This window comes from Microplitis demolitor, chromosome 7, assembly GCF_026212275.2.
Source record: "Microplitis demolitor isolate Queensland-Clemson2020A chromosome 7, iyMicDemo2.1a, whole genome shotgun sequence".
NCBI classification, from domain to species: Eukaryota; Metazoa; Arthropoda; class Insecta; order Hymenoptera; family Braconidae; genus Microplitis; species Microplitis demolitor.
In genome coordinates, this window is record NC_068551.1 from 10,973,416 (window position 1) to 10,990,670 (window position 17,255).

A 17,255-nucleotide genomic window follows, 5' to 3' on the forward strand; every position below is an offset into this window, starting at 1 on the left:
TGTCTTTGGCAATTTAGTAAATTTTGATATTCTGTCCCAATTTTTTCTCAAAATAGCTTTAACTAATTTCAATGGTAGGTTTGTAAATAATGATACTACGTCTAGGGATATTAATGTGTAATCTAAAGAAATGTTGTTAAGTTTGTCTATTTTTTTTTTTAAATTCAAAACTGTTTTTAACGTCAAAAGGTTGTTTTTTTCTTGTTTGATTTAAAATATTGGTGTACCATTTGTTTAGATTGTATATCGGCGAATTTATTGATGAAATGATAATTCTAAAAGGCATGGTAGGTTTATGAATTTTAGGTAATGCGTATGCTCTTGGTAAAGTACTATTGTGTGTAACTAGGAAATTTTTTGTGTCTTTATCAATGTGTTTTAGTCTAAGCCAAGTGTTGACAACCCTGCTTAAAAAATCTCATAAGATCCGATAGCTTCTTATAAATTCTCATAGGAATTTTATGAGAATCACTAAGTTCTATGGGAAGCGGGAGTCCTCTTCTCATAGAACTTACTGAATTTTATGAGATTGTATAGGAGGTATTTAAAAAAATTATTTTCTCATAGATTCTGATAAGAGATTCTTTATAAGAATCTATCGGAAAATACAAATGTTTATAAAAAATGAGTTTTTATAAGGTTGGATGGGATAAAATATTCACGGGATTTATAGGGATCTATAAGAAAATAATAAAATTTACAAAATTTCTATTCAGTTGAGAATGTATGAGGAAATGATTTAGTCACTAACAAATGGAATCTATGAGAAAATAATAAAATTAGCGAAATTTTTGTTTCAATGAGAACGTATGAAGAAATCATTCCGTCAGTAATGATGGGATTCTATGAGAAAATAATGAAATTGACAAAATTTCTATTTGGATGAGAATGTATAAGGAAATGATCTCGTCACTTACAACTGGAATCTATGAGAAAATAATAAAATTAGCAAAATTTTTGTTTCAATGAGAACGTATGAGGAAATCATTCCGTCAGTAATGATGGGATTCTATGAGAAAATAATAAAATTGACAAAATTTCTATTTGGATGAGAATGTATAAGGAAATGATCTTGTCACTTACAACTAGAATCTATGAGAAAATAATAAAATTATCAAAATTTTTGTTTTAATGAGAATGTATGAGGAAATGATCCTGTCACTAATAATTAGATCCTATGAGAATATAATAAAATTTATAAACTTCCCGTTTGTATGAGAACGTATCCAAAAATATTTTTATCAGTCACAATTGGATCCTAAAAGAAAATAATAAAATTTACAAAATTTCTGTTTTAATAAGAACGCATGAGAAAATGATCCTGTCATTAATAATTGAATTTTATGAGAAAACAATAAAATTCATCATATTCCCGTTTGTATGTTCAATGACTTGTCTCATGTAAGTTACGGTATTTACGCATATAAACATATTAGTCTAGTCAATAAGTGCCTTTTTGACGAAAATCTGTCCAAGACCACCGAAAATTATAATTAAGGTCTGATTTGATTCGAAATGGCATCTATAAAAAAAAATTAAAGTGGAAATTTGGGCCTGGCAAAAATTGTAAGTTATTAACAATTTAGTAAAAAAAAAAAAAAGTGGTTTAGTTTTTTACAAATAGTTCAACAACTATTTGAGATATCCAAAATCTGTAAAAAGATCCTCAAAGAGCAGGAAATTTCCAAAAAAAACTCCTGTCTCCCCGAACTGTACCAACAATATTTATAATTTTAATTTAGCGGTGAAAATGGGACTAAAAACGAGTAACAGCGCATGCACGCGCGTTAATAGAATCAATAGCATAATCGAAAAAAATTATTTTAACCGATTAAATATAAATATTAAGAAATAAAAAAAAGTTGGTTCTTTCTAAACACATGGATTAATAATAATCCACCAAAAAAAAAATTTTACCTCAATTTTTCAATTAACTATGCTTTTGTTATTTAGTTCATTTTTACTCGTTCAAAGTTTATATAAAAACCCTGATTATTTCTAAACTAAGAATCCAGGATTTTTTTCACTTCGTAGAGCTGTTCTCGAAAGGGTTTAGAAAAAATCGCCGTTGGAAAAATTAAAAAATTTCGATATTTCACTTTTTTATTTACGATCTAAGGAATTGAAAAATTAAAAATGTAAATAAAGCAATCAAGGAATTTTATTTTTTTGATTATTTTGTTTTTTTATTGCTAAAAGCTACTTAACAATAATTTTTAAAAAATTATTACTTACATCGTTCAAATAAATATTATAAACAAATGCATAGTTAATAAAATTAAAAAAAAATTTTTTTGGGAATAAGATGCTTGATGAAAATAATGATTTTCAAGAAATAAATCGTCCCTTGAAAAAATTTTTTTATTGCTAAAAAGCGCATTTGCTAATTAACAATTTTTTTTTGTTGCTTAGTATTAATATTAATGAACTATTTTTTTTTTAATCATAATTTATCATGTTCTCTTGTTTTATAAAAAAATCATGTTTTAATAATTTTTCATTTGTTTATTAAGCAAACAATTTGTTGTAAACAAATGAATTTTTACGCTATATTTTTTTTTAAATAATAAATAAAATACTAAAAACAACCATGTGTTTTTTTTTTATCGGATAACATTTTAGGAATATTCGAGTTGAATTTTATCTGTTTTTTCTTGTAATTTAACCAATTTAATAAAGTTTAAAACTGTCATTTTTCAAGATTATGAAAAAAGAAAAGAAACAATTGAGTAACTTTCTTTAAAAAAATGCATTAAATGAATTTAAAACTATTACAAAAAATAAAGAGAACATCATATTATCAAAATTTCAATAATAAATAAAAATAATTTTTTTTAAGCTTAGTCTTGGCCATATATAGTACTGGATAGCTTTAATTAAAAGAATAAATTTCGATTTCCAAATGCATATGGTGGCCGAGCGGGCTAAAGCACTTGACTTGAACTGTTTTCAGAGCTTCAATCGAAGGGTTGTCAGTTCGAGTCCCATCACATGTTGGAAAATAATTAAAGATTCCTTCTTTACCGAAGTTGAAAAATAATATACAGTAAACTCTGGTTATAAGTTATATTTCTAAACTATTTTCCCATTCATTCTTTTACAACAAGAAGAAATAAGACGTCTATATTTCCAATTGATTCTTTTACGAAATGTATAAGTACGACGCATTCCTAATCATTCTGATAAAAATGTGAACATGTACAACAAATTTTATATAAGAATGAATGAGACATAAGTTGAAGGATTTGGTAAGATTCTATCGGATTATGCTCGGGTTTGAATATTCTCATAGGTTCTAATATGGACTATCATTTTTTGATGGGACACTTTACCGATTCATTCTCATAAAAAATTTTTTATGAGAATCTATCGGATTTTTTAAGCAGGGAAGATCATTGTTTTTGCTTTGTAATAGTCTCTTGTATATATATATGTAATAATAATAATAATAATAATAATCGTACATCTTTTGATAACCTTTACGATTAAAATGGTACTGCTCAAGTCCGGTTTAATCGTATTTATTTTCCGAAACCGTCATCTACGCTCAAAACAGGTCTTGATTTAGGCGGTAAATGAGACTTCAAAGGGTTCAGAAACTCTAATGATTAAAACAGACCTGAAATTTCGACTCGAGCGAAGACATGATTTTCTTAGTCTGAAACATAAATTCTTTAAACCAAGAAAAAACTTTATTGGTCCCAAAAATTTTTTTTTAGTTCGAGATTTTTTTTTTTAATTCAACTAATTTTTTTCTTGGCTGAAGATTGTTACGTTTTTGAGTCAAGAAAAAATATCTTGAGCTGAAACGACAAAGTTTTTAAACCATGAAAAATAATGTTTTAAAACAAGAACAAACTTTCTTGGGCCAAGAAAGTTTGTTCTTAAGGTTGCTTGGACAGTACCCCGTAAATCAAAATAAAATCTAAATATTTTTTCCCTAAAAATTGAAAATGTAATTATATATATTCATTATATCAATTTAGACTGTACTTATCATTATTTTCGAACGGATTAATTCATTAATTTAATTATTATAAATAAAGAATAAAATACTCTTGACTCAAGTATTTTTTTTCATAATGTAGATCTGACAACGTCGCTTCGAACATCTATTCACGTTGATCTAGCTGGAAAGTGTTCTGTTGACTTTTATTTATTTCGAAGAGTAAAAAATATTTTATTTTATTTAAAAAATTTATAATAAATTTAAAAATGAGTGGTAGAAATTATTTTTACTAACTCAAAATTATTTCACTCCTGCTTATTATGTATAATATTTTGTATCAATATGTTAAAAATTACTTGTTCAATTTTTTCAGATTACCGCAGTTACAAATTTAAAAATAAAATCAAAAATTGTCCTAAAATATGATATGCATCTGCAGAAATAATCAGTTATGTTTTTAATGTTAAAAGTTAGCGCGTTTTATTTCTTGCGACGTTGCCGCACTCATCTGAGTCACGTGAATAGATTATTTTTTATCATGGCGGGTGAATATCTTTATGAATTTTTGTTGCTTCTTATTAAAAATATCTTTAAAATCATTTGTCAGAACACTTTTCAACTATTTTTAACGTATTCTACGATAGTTAATTATTAAAGAGAAAAGTTTTTTGTTTTTTATCTTCATGAGGAGCAACTACATAACTCGAAACAAGGGCATTTCGTCTACGTTTCCTATACTCTGTATGTTAAATTATGATATTTCAATAATTAATAACACGAAAACTATTCGTCAGATGTACCTGAAAAAATTAATTTATACGTATTTGATATCAATTAATAACATAATAAAAATTCAGATTTTTATCTAAATGTCGCAGTAATGTCCGAGAAACCTTAAGTGCATAACTTTCTTGAACTAATTATTTTTATTTCTTGGTTTAAGTAAGTAACAAACTTAGGTTAAGAAAAATGTTTATTATAATAAAAAAATGCAAGTTTTTAAAACAAGTAATTCTAATATTGGACCAAACATGAAATATGTATTGGCTTAAGAATTTTATTTCTTAATCCACGATTTAAAATTCAAGAAATTATTTCACTTCGTTCAAGAAATTTCCGGTTTTCATTCCACCCGCTAAAAAATTTCTTGGTTGAAGAAAAATTTTCTTGAGTCAAGATTTTTTTTTCTGTGTATTATTATTACCACTTTCTTTCAACATGTATGGAAGGTTTTGATTGTAAAACGCAATTTCTGTCGACGCTGTGAAATTGACTTTTTTCTTTTTGTTAAAAGTTGATTAATTATTGCCGAAAAAAGTCATACATAACTATGAAGTAAATAAACTAAATAAAAATCTTTTTAAATCTATGATAAATTAAAGATAACTCTGGCTGGTATCAACAGCACTCGGTTTTCCGATAATCTTTTTATAAAATATTCAAATCTCAATTAAATTATAGATAATAAGGTTTGTTTATCTTTAAATCACTTTTTGATGAGCTGTATAGGAAAAAAAGAGCATTAATTAAAAAAACCCTAGCTTAAATCACACATTTTCACTTATTACTAACTTAATACTAATTTTATGTACATATTTACATATTTACAAGAGAAAGGCACTTATGATAACAATAATTATAATATTTTATCTTATTTGGTTTAGTTTAGTTTAAATAAAATGTATATTTTAGTTATTAACTCATCCTGTGAAATTGATCAGATCAAGTTCGTGATGAAGAGAACGATGAGGAATTATGTATCGAGCGGCGCGTGCGTAATCGCAACTACCACTAAACCTGGACCGTACAATCGCAAATTCGCCCCCGCGAGCTTCGCACGAGGATAGTTTTCTACCGCAAGAAAAGCGGATCAGTTTTCAGACGACGTGCCCTTAGAATGTATTACCAGTGCGGAAATTGACTCGTCTATATTAAAATTTTTATTGTTGATTACTTAGTTGATTCGTAAAAATTTTTAAACAGTGTTAATTGTTTACTATTTATCATCATTATAAAAGACAAAAGAAATAAACATAATTCAATAGTAAAATTATTTCTTGAGGTAGGCATTGATTATCATCAATTTTAAGTGAAAAACTTATGGACAAAATCAAAAGTTATATCTTCAATAATGAGGTAATGATTATTGATGCGACGGTTTTTATAGTCAGTAAGTGATCATTGAAAAAAATACTTTAATAAATTACTGTTAAAAATACCTATTAATTTTCCTTTATTTTCATTTTAATGAAAGTAACTGATGAAACATTTTTCTTTAAATTGTTTTTATACTAAAAAAGCGATAATATTCAATTAGATGAATGAAAAATTTTAATTATTCAGTAATATTTTACAAATCATTTTTAGTTGATAAAAAATAATTTTAAACCCATAAATATTTAAAGTACTGTTGTAAGTATTCCTTTAGTTAATGTAGCTTTGATATTTTGAAGTCATTGTAAATAATAGAAAATCTTAGATTATTTTTTTATCAAAACAAAACATCTCCAATGAGGTCATAGTAAAAATACTAGTATGCCACATATTTTAAAAATAAAAACGTTCAATCATAAATCATACACACGATACAGTCATATATAAGATTTTATAAATACTTAACGCCACACCCCATATTAGTTAAATACTTCAACAGAATTATTTATAATAATCTCAAAAAATTCACTCCAGTAATCAACATTAATTGATTTGAATATAAGATATTCTTAAATGATGAATATTACGAAATAATGTTTTTATAAGATTTGAATTTACAACAAAATCATTAACAATAAAATTTTCACATAAATAATAATAATCATAAATATTTTACGAAAATTTAAAATTTTGTTTCTTATTCATATTTATGATTTACTATTAATTAATCCTTTTAACATGTAAAATAACTAGCAAAATGTGTGCAAACATATGTGTGTATACATATATATATTTAATGATTACTAGTATGTATCTATACAGCACTCAAAAAATTTGTCGCTTGAATCTATTGTTAAAATGATGTCAATGATATGCTGCAAGCAAAACAAAATAATAATAATAGTAATTGTTTTTTTATTTTGGCAAACGAAAGGACGTAAAAAATATACTCTTAATTTAAAATAGATATATTTAAAATAGATGTTTGCAATATTTTTGAGCAAAAACAAAAAGCAATTATTTATAGATACAAAATTTAAATTTCCATCGTCTCTTTATTAATAGGGCAAGTTACAAGCATGTGAGTTATAGAATTCATGCTCTACATAACTTTTAATATAAAAGAATAAAAAATTCTATAATAACAGTTAATAAGAATTCAAAGATGCTAAACAATAAAAAACTTACACGTGTAATCACAACAAACAAGTAGGATATATGTTATCTTTGATTAAAAATAATCGATAAAATGCGGCACAGCATATTCTATGGTAACCAGTGCACTGACTTTAAAATACATAATATAACAGTAAAATATTACGATTACTATAATAAATTAAAATAAAACAATGATCTATTAATTAATTACATTACCTTATATTATACATTAGAAATCAATGCGCATAGAAGTGTAAAATTTTCATTCAAGTCTTATCTTTGTATACTAATCTAACACTAATTTAAATATTGTATTTATGCTAACTGATTTACTTATTGTCAAGCCACTGGGTGCTATGACTTCTAAGTAATTTATAGTATGGATCGATTCAGAATTCACATAGTTGTGATATCCTCATTTTTTATTTATTTATTTTGTTTGAATTTTTTTGCACCTTAACGTTCATAAAAAAAAAAAAAAAAAAAAGTTTTAGTAAATCAATAAATTAATTAATAAAAAAAAAGTTTAATTTTTTACTTTGCTTAACTAACATAGATTTTTTGTTTCATATTAATAGAACAAGAACGTTAAAAACTCAAGTATCGTACTGAAGTAGCTAGAGCCTCAAGATCGTGAAGAGAAGCCTGTAATGACAGTGTAATTCACAATGTGAAGAGTCTAATGCATAAAGTAGTTATGAAAGAGACAAAAGAACCAGGTTGCTCATCAAGGAGCATCTTATTATCTGATACCTCTAATGATGAGATTAAATCAACCAAAACAGATTCTTAACACATTGTCAAGCTAATTTGTCTTCGAAATGGGAAACGGCATGAATAAGGTAAATTAGATAATCATTCAACTAATACATAAATTAGTATATTAATTAAAAATCAAAATATAGTTAATTTTTACTGTTAAAATTGTTTCACATAATAGTATTAATTAAGATAAAATAATTGATTGATATTTAAAAATTACATGAAATTAATAACTCAGGTGAAAAAAAAACTTTTAGCGTCTTGATGACGTAGGTGGTTGCATGGCGCTGATTTAGTTGGCTGGCCGCCAATCAAATAGTACATTCTTGGGATAAGTTATGATTAGGAAACTCCTGCCTCACTTAGCTTTGTCCCTAAATCGACTTTGTACATCTATAATTCAAGACATATATCATTTAATATAATTAAAATTTAATAATTTTTCTTATACATTTGTAATATATTGACATAAACATAAATAATTTGTCAAAATATAACTAGTAGGGTGTTCCCAAAAAACTAACTTTTTTTTTGTTTTCGAGGCTCATATGAAAATTTGTTGGTTTCACATGTTTTAAGAACCCTCTCCAAAAATCATCTCGATTTCTGTATCTGGAAAATCAATACCATACTGAAAATTTTAGCTCAAAATATAGATTTTTAAACCTCTTGTAGGAAAAAAAATATTGACAACAGGGCCGGTCTTGGCACAATACTGAGCTACCTAGGCTCGGCCTTCAAAGGTTGGTCTGACATCCGACCAACGCTTAAGTGACAAGCCTTGGTTTGTCAGTTTTGGGACAAGGTTCAGCCAATACCTAACTGACAAGCCTTGGTTTACTAGTCTAAATAACAAATGGTACCTCAAAACCTCTGGCTTCTATGCATAGCGTAACAGCCTAGTGGATAAGACAGTCTCCTAGCAGCAATGAAAGACCAGGTTCGTGACCCAGCAAAAGCAAAAAAAATTAGTTTCATCGATCTACCCGATTTCTCTATTGTACAAATTTATTTCGATATGTTACCACCATCACATGTCTACGAATATTTTTTTTTTATTTATTTATTTTTAATAAGCGTAGGTGATTATTTAAACGCAGTCTTGGTACAATACTGCGTCACTTAAGCTTAGATCGGTGTTATCATTTCGATGCTTAGACAGACTTAGACTAAGCGTGGATTTCAAGCTTTCCTCAGAGTTAATAAATCTTTAGCCAAGCCTCGGCCAAGTTTGGGCCTATTGTTTTTTCCTATAAGGGACGTCGCTCAAGAATTTTGAATATTAACTCCATAATAGGCAACTTATACTTCGAATTAATGTTTTTATTTTTTTATAACTTAATTATTATCATTTCATTAAAATATAACTTTTGCATAATTGGAAATATAGTGGAAATTCTTAAACAATAAAATTGGGTAAGATTTGAATAACAAAAAAAAAACCTAAAAAACTAAATAAAAAAATAAAAAGTATGTAAATAACTAATTTTTTCTATGTCTCGGGTTCTATTTTAATTCGTTGATATAAATATTCAAGGGTCGCTCAAAAACGTTCAAAAATCAGCACTCGAAAACATTCAAAATACTTGAGTGACGTTTGATTATTCAAATTTTAGCCTAAAATTTTCAACATATTCATTATTTTACGGATATAAACTATTGCTGCCGCGAGAAAAAAAATTAGAAAAATAAATCAGATATTTAATCATTTTAAGAATTTTCAAAATTTGTGAGTGACCTCTAACAAATTTTTTATCGAACCAATTTTCGAAGAAGGGTCTGAAAATATGTCAAATCATCAAATTTTCATATGAGACTCGAAAACAAAAAAAAAAGTCGGTTTTTTTGGGTCACCCTAATAACTAGTCGAGAAATTGATTAGACTGAAACATTCGTTAGCTAAATTTTACTAATTGTATCAACTTGATTCTTTTTATTTCTATAAGATAGTTTTCTTTTAAAACCACGTTTTCTTGGACATCTTTTTCTTTTTGAATTAATCTTTAAAAGTGGAATCTTTTTTATGGTAATTATTGAATTCATCTCTGTTATCAATTTCGTTGACGTTGATATTAATGGTGTTGTTGTAGTAGATATTGCTGAAGTAGGTTCACTTGTTGTAAAAACAGATTTTGAACTCGTGACTGAAGAAGACAAATAATTTTCATGATTTTGTACAGAATTGAAATACTTATTAAGATCAACATCTAAATTTGCTGATCTCCTTCCACCCAATGGCTTTTTTATATCAACAACACTACTTTTATATTCTGCACTTCTCCATTTTTTACAGCCGCATTTTCCCCGTTTAAAACGACGCTTTGATGTTTTACTACCATTATTATCATCGTCACTACCAACTTCATTATTATTGTTGTTATAATCATCAACACGATCATCATTAATTTTTTCAGCCATTGCTCCTGAAATAATATAATTTATCTTTTGAATTAATAAACGACGAATATTATAAGGTAACGTTTTCCATTTTTTACATATCATCATTTCATTAAAACTATCAAAATCATCATCATCCATAATTCTCACAGCAATTTTTTACCTGTTTGAAAATGATTATTGGAAACTGAAGAATTGATCAATGAATTTATCACATCTATCGATTGACCTTGAACACTAGGCGCTACCAACAGACTCGATACCGTAGACGGATCAACCAGGCGTTTTTTCCACGTTGTATCCATCGATTGGTGAGTACTCGTCATATTCACAATCACTTTAATTTTTTTATTATTCCCTAACATTGAATCCATTTTTTCATCGCCAATAACTTCTGACTTGTTCGGACAATTAACAATGTCCTTGAAAGTTTGCTCTGGTCCAAGAGTTATTGTACCCGAGGGAAAAAATTTTTCCGCTCCCTGGACATCTAAATTATTTTTACAAGTCACAAGAGTATTATTCCCATGCTCAAAAAACACGGATCTATGATGAGATATTTTCGAGCCAATTACGGAATTCTTTTTTGATACTAAATTGTCATTTCCACTCCGTGTTCCGTTAGTTTCATTTAAGTCATCAAAAACTGAACCTTTAATGTTCGTATGATTTTTTCCAACAATTTTTAATGTATTTTTAGTGTCAAAGGCAGCTATTGAAACTGAAGAAGATTGATTATCATGTCCGATACTGTCAAGTGATTCTCCAAAAGATATTTTTAATGTCATTAAAATACTAAATACAAAATAATAAAATCCAAACAGTTTGATGAACATCATTTTAAGTCTTAGTATGAAACTGACTCGTTTATAATCTACTACCTTATTTTAATAATTGTTTATATCTTAAATTTTATAATTGTTTTGCATATGGTAAATTGAATTACTAAATAAATCAATAATTGTTTTATTAATTTTTTATTACGTTCAGGCCATTCAATATTAAACATACCATAAAGCTTACATTTTAAATAAACTTTTTTAATTAACAGAGATTAAATTAACTTTAGAGAGAAAATTCATTCAGGTGTCATTTATTATTCAAGTCTTTTATAATTTATGATTAGTATCCTGAGAATTTTGTCGCTATCAATAACAATAAATTTACTCTATATTAATTAATATCATGAGCTATCAAGATTTATGATGAGCTAAATATACAAATAATTATTATTTATATTGATTAAATTATGGTAATTATTATAGAGAATATTTTACTTGTATTTATTATTATTATCTATATGGTTGCGTAACAATATATCCGCGGACAAAATATCCGCAGACAAAATAGTCACACGACAAAATAACCACAGGACAAAATATCTACAGACAAAATATCCTCAAAATGGACATATCAAAGATATGAATTCATCAGATTAAAATTTTCATAGTTAAAATAACAGAGTAGATGAAAGTTATTAAAATGATATTTTATTAACATTTATCTTTAATTCATCAAATACTTTTATGCGAAAATACATATGATTGATACATACATAAAAAGGTGTGAATTATAGTGCTGTTTTTTCACGAATTTTGTGTGAGTGTAATTACAAAAATATACCCACTCATAAAATGATGTGAAAGATAGCGCCCTTTTTTCACGAATGTTTTTTATGTGCAATAAAATATCTACGGACAGAATATCCTGAAAACTAACGTAACAAAGGGATGAATTCATCACATCAAACTTTTCATACTTAAAATAACAGTAAAAGAAAGTTATTAAAATCATATTTTTTAAAACATTTATCATTTAATTGATCAAATACTTGATGCGAAATTACATATGATTATAATAATAAGTCTTACTATCATTGAATTTTTTTAGGGATATTTTGTCTACAGATTTTTTGTCCGCGGATATTTTGTCCTGTGGTTATTTTGTCTGCGGGTATTTTTTTGCGGATATTTTGTCGCGGATATTTAAGCGTGTCACCATCTATATTATTAAGAGAATAAAGAAAATTTTGTTTCAGCCATCTATATGATAGAATAAGTTAATATTATTAAATTTTGTATCGTTAGAAAAGTCTTGATATGAATTTTTGCCTTTTCATGGTTTAAGTTCTTTTTTATTGCCAATTATCGAGATAAATAAATTTATCTATATCATTCGAACTTCATTTGAATTACGTGGGGAAAAAGACGATCGTATTTATTTTCTTTACATAAATTAATATTTTAATTATTCTGTTACGAAATATGACTGAATGGATATAGCTTTTATATATTTAAAAAAAGAATTAGTATATGTCATGTCTCCTATGATAATAAAAATGAAACAGATTTAATTTGATATCAGTGAAAAAAAATATAGTAGGCGACTGATAAAAAAAAATTTGACCGTGTGTAGATTTTTTTACAAGAATCCCATGATTTTACAATCACCGAAATCAATAAGTTTGCAAGTTAATGATTAGATTTGTTTCATTAAATTTTAATGATAATAGAAATAAACAAAAAATTCTAGAGTTAATTTTAGAGTATATACAGAAAAAAAAATAGGTGCTGCAATAGAACGCATCCTGTGAAATCAATGGGATAAAGAAAAAGTTTCATGTATTAATTTTTTTGTCCGTACGATGAAATTTCAAAATTCGAAAAAAAATTCAGTTTGGAAAAAAATTTTTAATTTTTTTCGAAGTTAATTTTTTTTTTTAATTGAAATTTTCGTTCATAATTTGAACCTTCTTTACTTTTTATTATAGTGACAAAAAAAAATTGGTACATGAAACTTGTTCCTTATCCTATCGATTCCACTGGAAAAATCCTGTTGCTGCGACAAGATTTTGTCTTGTTTCTTCCACAGGATGTGTCGTGTTACAGTGCCTATTTTTTTTCGGTGTAGATTTAAATAAACAGTTAAATTCAAATCATATTCAATAAATTTGGAAGTAATACTCGGGCAATAGTACAATAGACTGTAGATTGTTCATTACTATTATTATTATTTGTGTTGTCATTAAATAAGGTAATAAAATGTTTTTAAAGTGAAACGAATTAATATTTGTTCTGCAGTTTTATGGTATATATAAGCAGATTAACGACTTGAATAATTTATACAACTACTCTAAATCAAATAATATATTATAAATATCGATTTATTAAAAAAATATTGTTTCTGTAAATAGGTATTACCAGGTCTATATGTAGGCAATTATCGAGACAGTAAAGATGAAACACAATTGAAACGATTTGAAATCACGCACATCTTAGCAATTCACGATGCAGCTCGACGACTTCATTCGGTAAATAAAATCGATTTAAATTAATTAATTAAAAAACACAGCAAATTAAATTATAATTATTTATTAATTTTATGTTTCAGGATAAACACTATCTCTGTATTTTGGCGGCTGATACACCTGATCAAAATCTCACGCAATATTTTTCTCTTTGCAACGACTTTATTCACGCAGCTCGTCTTCGGGGTGGTAATGTCCTTATACATTGGTAATTATCCATGAAATTAACCTATTAATTAAAGAAAAATAATTTTATATAAATTAAATAAAAACAATAAATTAATTAATTTTTAGCCTCGCAGGAATGTCGAGAAGTGTTACAGTTGCGGTTGCTTACATCATGAGTACTACAAATCTTTCGTGGAAAGAAGCACTTAAAGTAGTGAGAGTAGGTCGAGCTGTCGCAAATCCTAATGTTGGATTTCAGCAACAACTACAAGACTTTGAATCTACTCGTTTAGCCGAAGTAAATATTAATTTTTACAATGAAACGAATATAAAATTTAAATATATTTTTAAAAAACTTAATTAAAGGAGCGAAAAAGATTGAGAGAACGATTTCCAAGTCTCGCGTTAACAGCATCCGATGCTGAACTTTGTAGAGCAACTCTTCAAAACTATGAAACTCTAGCATTGGCAAGAGAAGTTTGTGAAGGAAAATGTGCAATGGGTAGACAGTGCCCTAGTGGAATGTGTCGACAACCTTCTAAAAGGTAATATATTTAATGATTAATTATTGATTATTTGTAAAAGAAGAAATTGTAAAAGAATATTATCTATCTATCGTCAGAACATTAAGGCGAAAATCATCAACTAGTAGTACTAGTAGTTCTGGTTCTGGAAGAACACCACCACAAACTCCTCGACTTTTACCATCTGCACCACCTTCACCAGCGATGGCACGATCAGCAAGTATTATTTCAGCAAATATTAGACCTAGAAGTGGTCCTGCCGGCTTACATTCGTATACAGGTTCTGCGCCATCATCACGGTATTTAAATAAAATAATTATTATTTATTAATAACTTGAATAATTTATGGATTAATAAAAAATATTACCAGGTCTGTATCGAGAGTCGATTTATCATCAGCTGTTGCTTGTAGCAGTGGCAGTACTTTAAGTTTAACGACAGTAGGAAGAAACACACCAATGGCTCCAACTAGAAGTGCTAATTGGAAAGTAGTTGGATCTGCACCAGCAACCCCTAGAACAACTCCTCCAATTTCTCCACAACATTGGCCTCGACGACAAACTCCTCAATTACCAGCCCCACCGGAATCTTCATCATCAGTGACGTAACGACATGACAGCTTCGGAGAAATATTAATTACATAATAATAGACATATTGACTGGAATTATTTCGCAATAAACTCCATGTCTTTCAACTTTAGATAGTTAAAAAATATTTTAACATCAAACGCTAAATTATCTTTGATATTAATTGAATTTCATTGGTGCAACTATTTTTATCATTATTAGGATTGACTTTTATGAAGGCCTGAAAGTTTAAATGACAATCTTTGTTCAGTTAAAAAAAGGTAATTGTGTTCATCGACTTCACTACTTTCAGCTATTGCTGGTGCTGAGAATTAAATTATTGATCTTGATTTTCGTTTATTCCCGTGAGAAAAAAATTCGTTACAAAAACGTTCCTTACAGTGAACTTCCAAAATTGAGACAATTCTGAACTTTGAGTTGACGATTTTATGAGTTCATAATAAGTTCTTAAAAAGTTCATAATTAGATCTACTCACTCATTTGTTGGATGATTTTTGAACGAGTACGAAAGAAAAAAAACTGACAATCCCAAAAAGTTCTAATAAAAGCCAAAAAATGTTCGTAAATATTTTAAAATTATTTTTATTTTTTTTTTGCCCCATACTTGAATAATTCTTGTAAGTCGTAAATGTTTATAATTTCTGATTAATTTCTTCTTTTTTTTAATGTTCTTCAAGCCCAAAAAATTGTCGAATCCAATTATTTTTCTAAAAAAATTAAAAAATAAAAAAAACACGCAAGAAAACATTCACTATAAGCTAGTCACCAAGTTCAAAAAGACGAAAACTCTTGAGAAAGCTCTTAGAAATATGAGCGATGGCTCATTCGATTCGGAATGACGTCTAGAAAAAATGTTTTCGAGGATATATTAGCATATAAAAAATTGCAATAGTTATTAACAAATTAAGAAAACCAATAAATGACACTTAGTTTTTTGTTCATAACTCAAAAACTATTAACATTTTTGAAAATTTGAAAAAAGACCCTCTATTATTTATAATTTTAATTTAACGCTGAAAATAGGGCTCCGCGCGACCGGTACGGTATGGGCGCACTGCCGCTAGAGAGAGGGTACCACATAAAATAATTTTTTTATGGTAACAAATATAAATTTAAAAATTTAAATAAATTATGGTATCATCTAGACACTTGAAAGAATAAATCCCTGTTGGAAAAAAATTTTTTAATCAATTTTTCAAAAAGTCATACTTTTGTTAACTAACTAATTTTTTTTCAATCTCCGTTTTCATAAATGACAACGTAAAAGTTCAAATAATGTACCTATAAATTTTTAGTTTCGTGGAACCCTCCTTATATATAAACTAAACAAGATCACGCGGTAAAAGTTTATTGAAGTTCATTATTTTGTTTATAATAATTTTTTAAAGTTAACAAAAAATGAAAAATCAAAGAAACGTTATTAAAAAAGAATTTTTCAACAAATTTTAGGGATTTCAGTAGAATCATGGGCCACCACATTCTTCATAATTCGAAGTGCTTATGCCTCAAAGATCTATAATTAAACTTTTTCCACGTGTTTTGCTATACGGCGGATTAAATTTCCTGTGTGTGTTTATGTCTCTAAAACTAGATATCTATCCGGACTTTGTATCTAAAGTGTGCGAAATTGATAAAAAATAACATAAAATCATGCAAGTTTTCGAAAACAAATTTTTTCTAATATATAATGAAATTTTTATATAATACCGTAAAATGGACGGTGGAGATTTATGGGTCTAACTAAGAGTTACAAAACTTTTTGAATTCTTGTAATAGTGAAAATTGGCATATTTGTATTATTTCAATACTTTTAAGGTGTACAACAGCTCACCTAACATTTTGTTGCAAGTAGTTTGGACGATATCCACCTTCCCTTGCTAGTATAGTGTCTGGCTAAAGCCCACAACACAGTTTTATGCCGGCGCGTACTAGTAAAAGATGTAGTCTAAGGCAAGAGTGCGTTAACATAGCCTTATAAACCTTATAGTCTAGTCAACAAGTGTCTTCTTGACGAAAACCTGTTCAAGATCACCGAAAATTATGATTAAGGTATCATTTAATTCGAAATGGCATCTATAAAAAATATTAACATGGAAATTTGGGGCTGGCAAAAATTGTAAAAGTTATAAACAATTTAGTAAAAAAAAAATCGGTCTGTGGGTTGACCCTGCGGGCCAGCCCCAAAACTTCTCGCCTATTTCGAGCTCCTTAAGCTCGAAAAATGGTTGTAGATACATTTTCGAGCTCT

General features: G+C 27.6%; 1 protein-coding gene across 7 annotated transcripts in view; it reads left to right on the plus strand.

The window, feature by feature from the left end:
• LOC103577223 (dual specificity protein phosphatase 15) overlaps positions 1-15,716 on the plus strand; it is a 62,160-nt gene extending 46,444 nt beyond the window's left edge. For 5 of the 7 annotated variants that reach the window (XM_053740548.1, XM_008557783.3, XM_008557784.3 and 2 more), the window contains 7 exons: positions 7,840-8,103; positions 13,614-13,730; positions 13,811-13,935; positions 14,022-14,193; positions 14,262-14,440; positions 14,518-14,718; positions 14,790-15,716. In XM_053740548.1, coding sequence (XP_053596523.1) covers positions 8,083-8,103; positions 13,614-13,730; positions 13,811-13,935; positions 14,022-14,193; positions 14,262-14,440; positions 14,518-14,718; positions 14,790-15,027 — 1,053 coding nt within the window. In that variant the 5' untranslated portion in view covers positions 7,840-8,082 and the 3' untranslated portion in view covers positions 15,028-15,716. Of the gene's footprint in view, positions 1-5,780; positions 6,120-7,839; positions 8,104-13,613; positions 13,731-13,810; positions 13,936-14,021; positions 14,194-14,261; positions 14,441-14,517; positions 14,719-14,789 lie in introns of those variants that run through there. The other 2 variants (XM_008557785.3, XM_008557787.3) reach the window with 2 other exon arrangements.
• Positions 15,717-17,255: the final 1,539 nt, after the last annotated feature.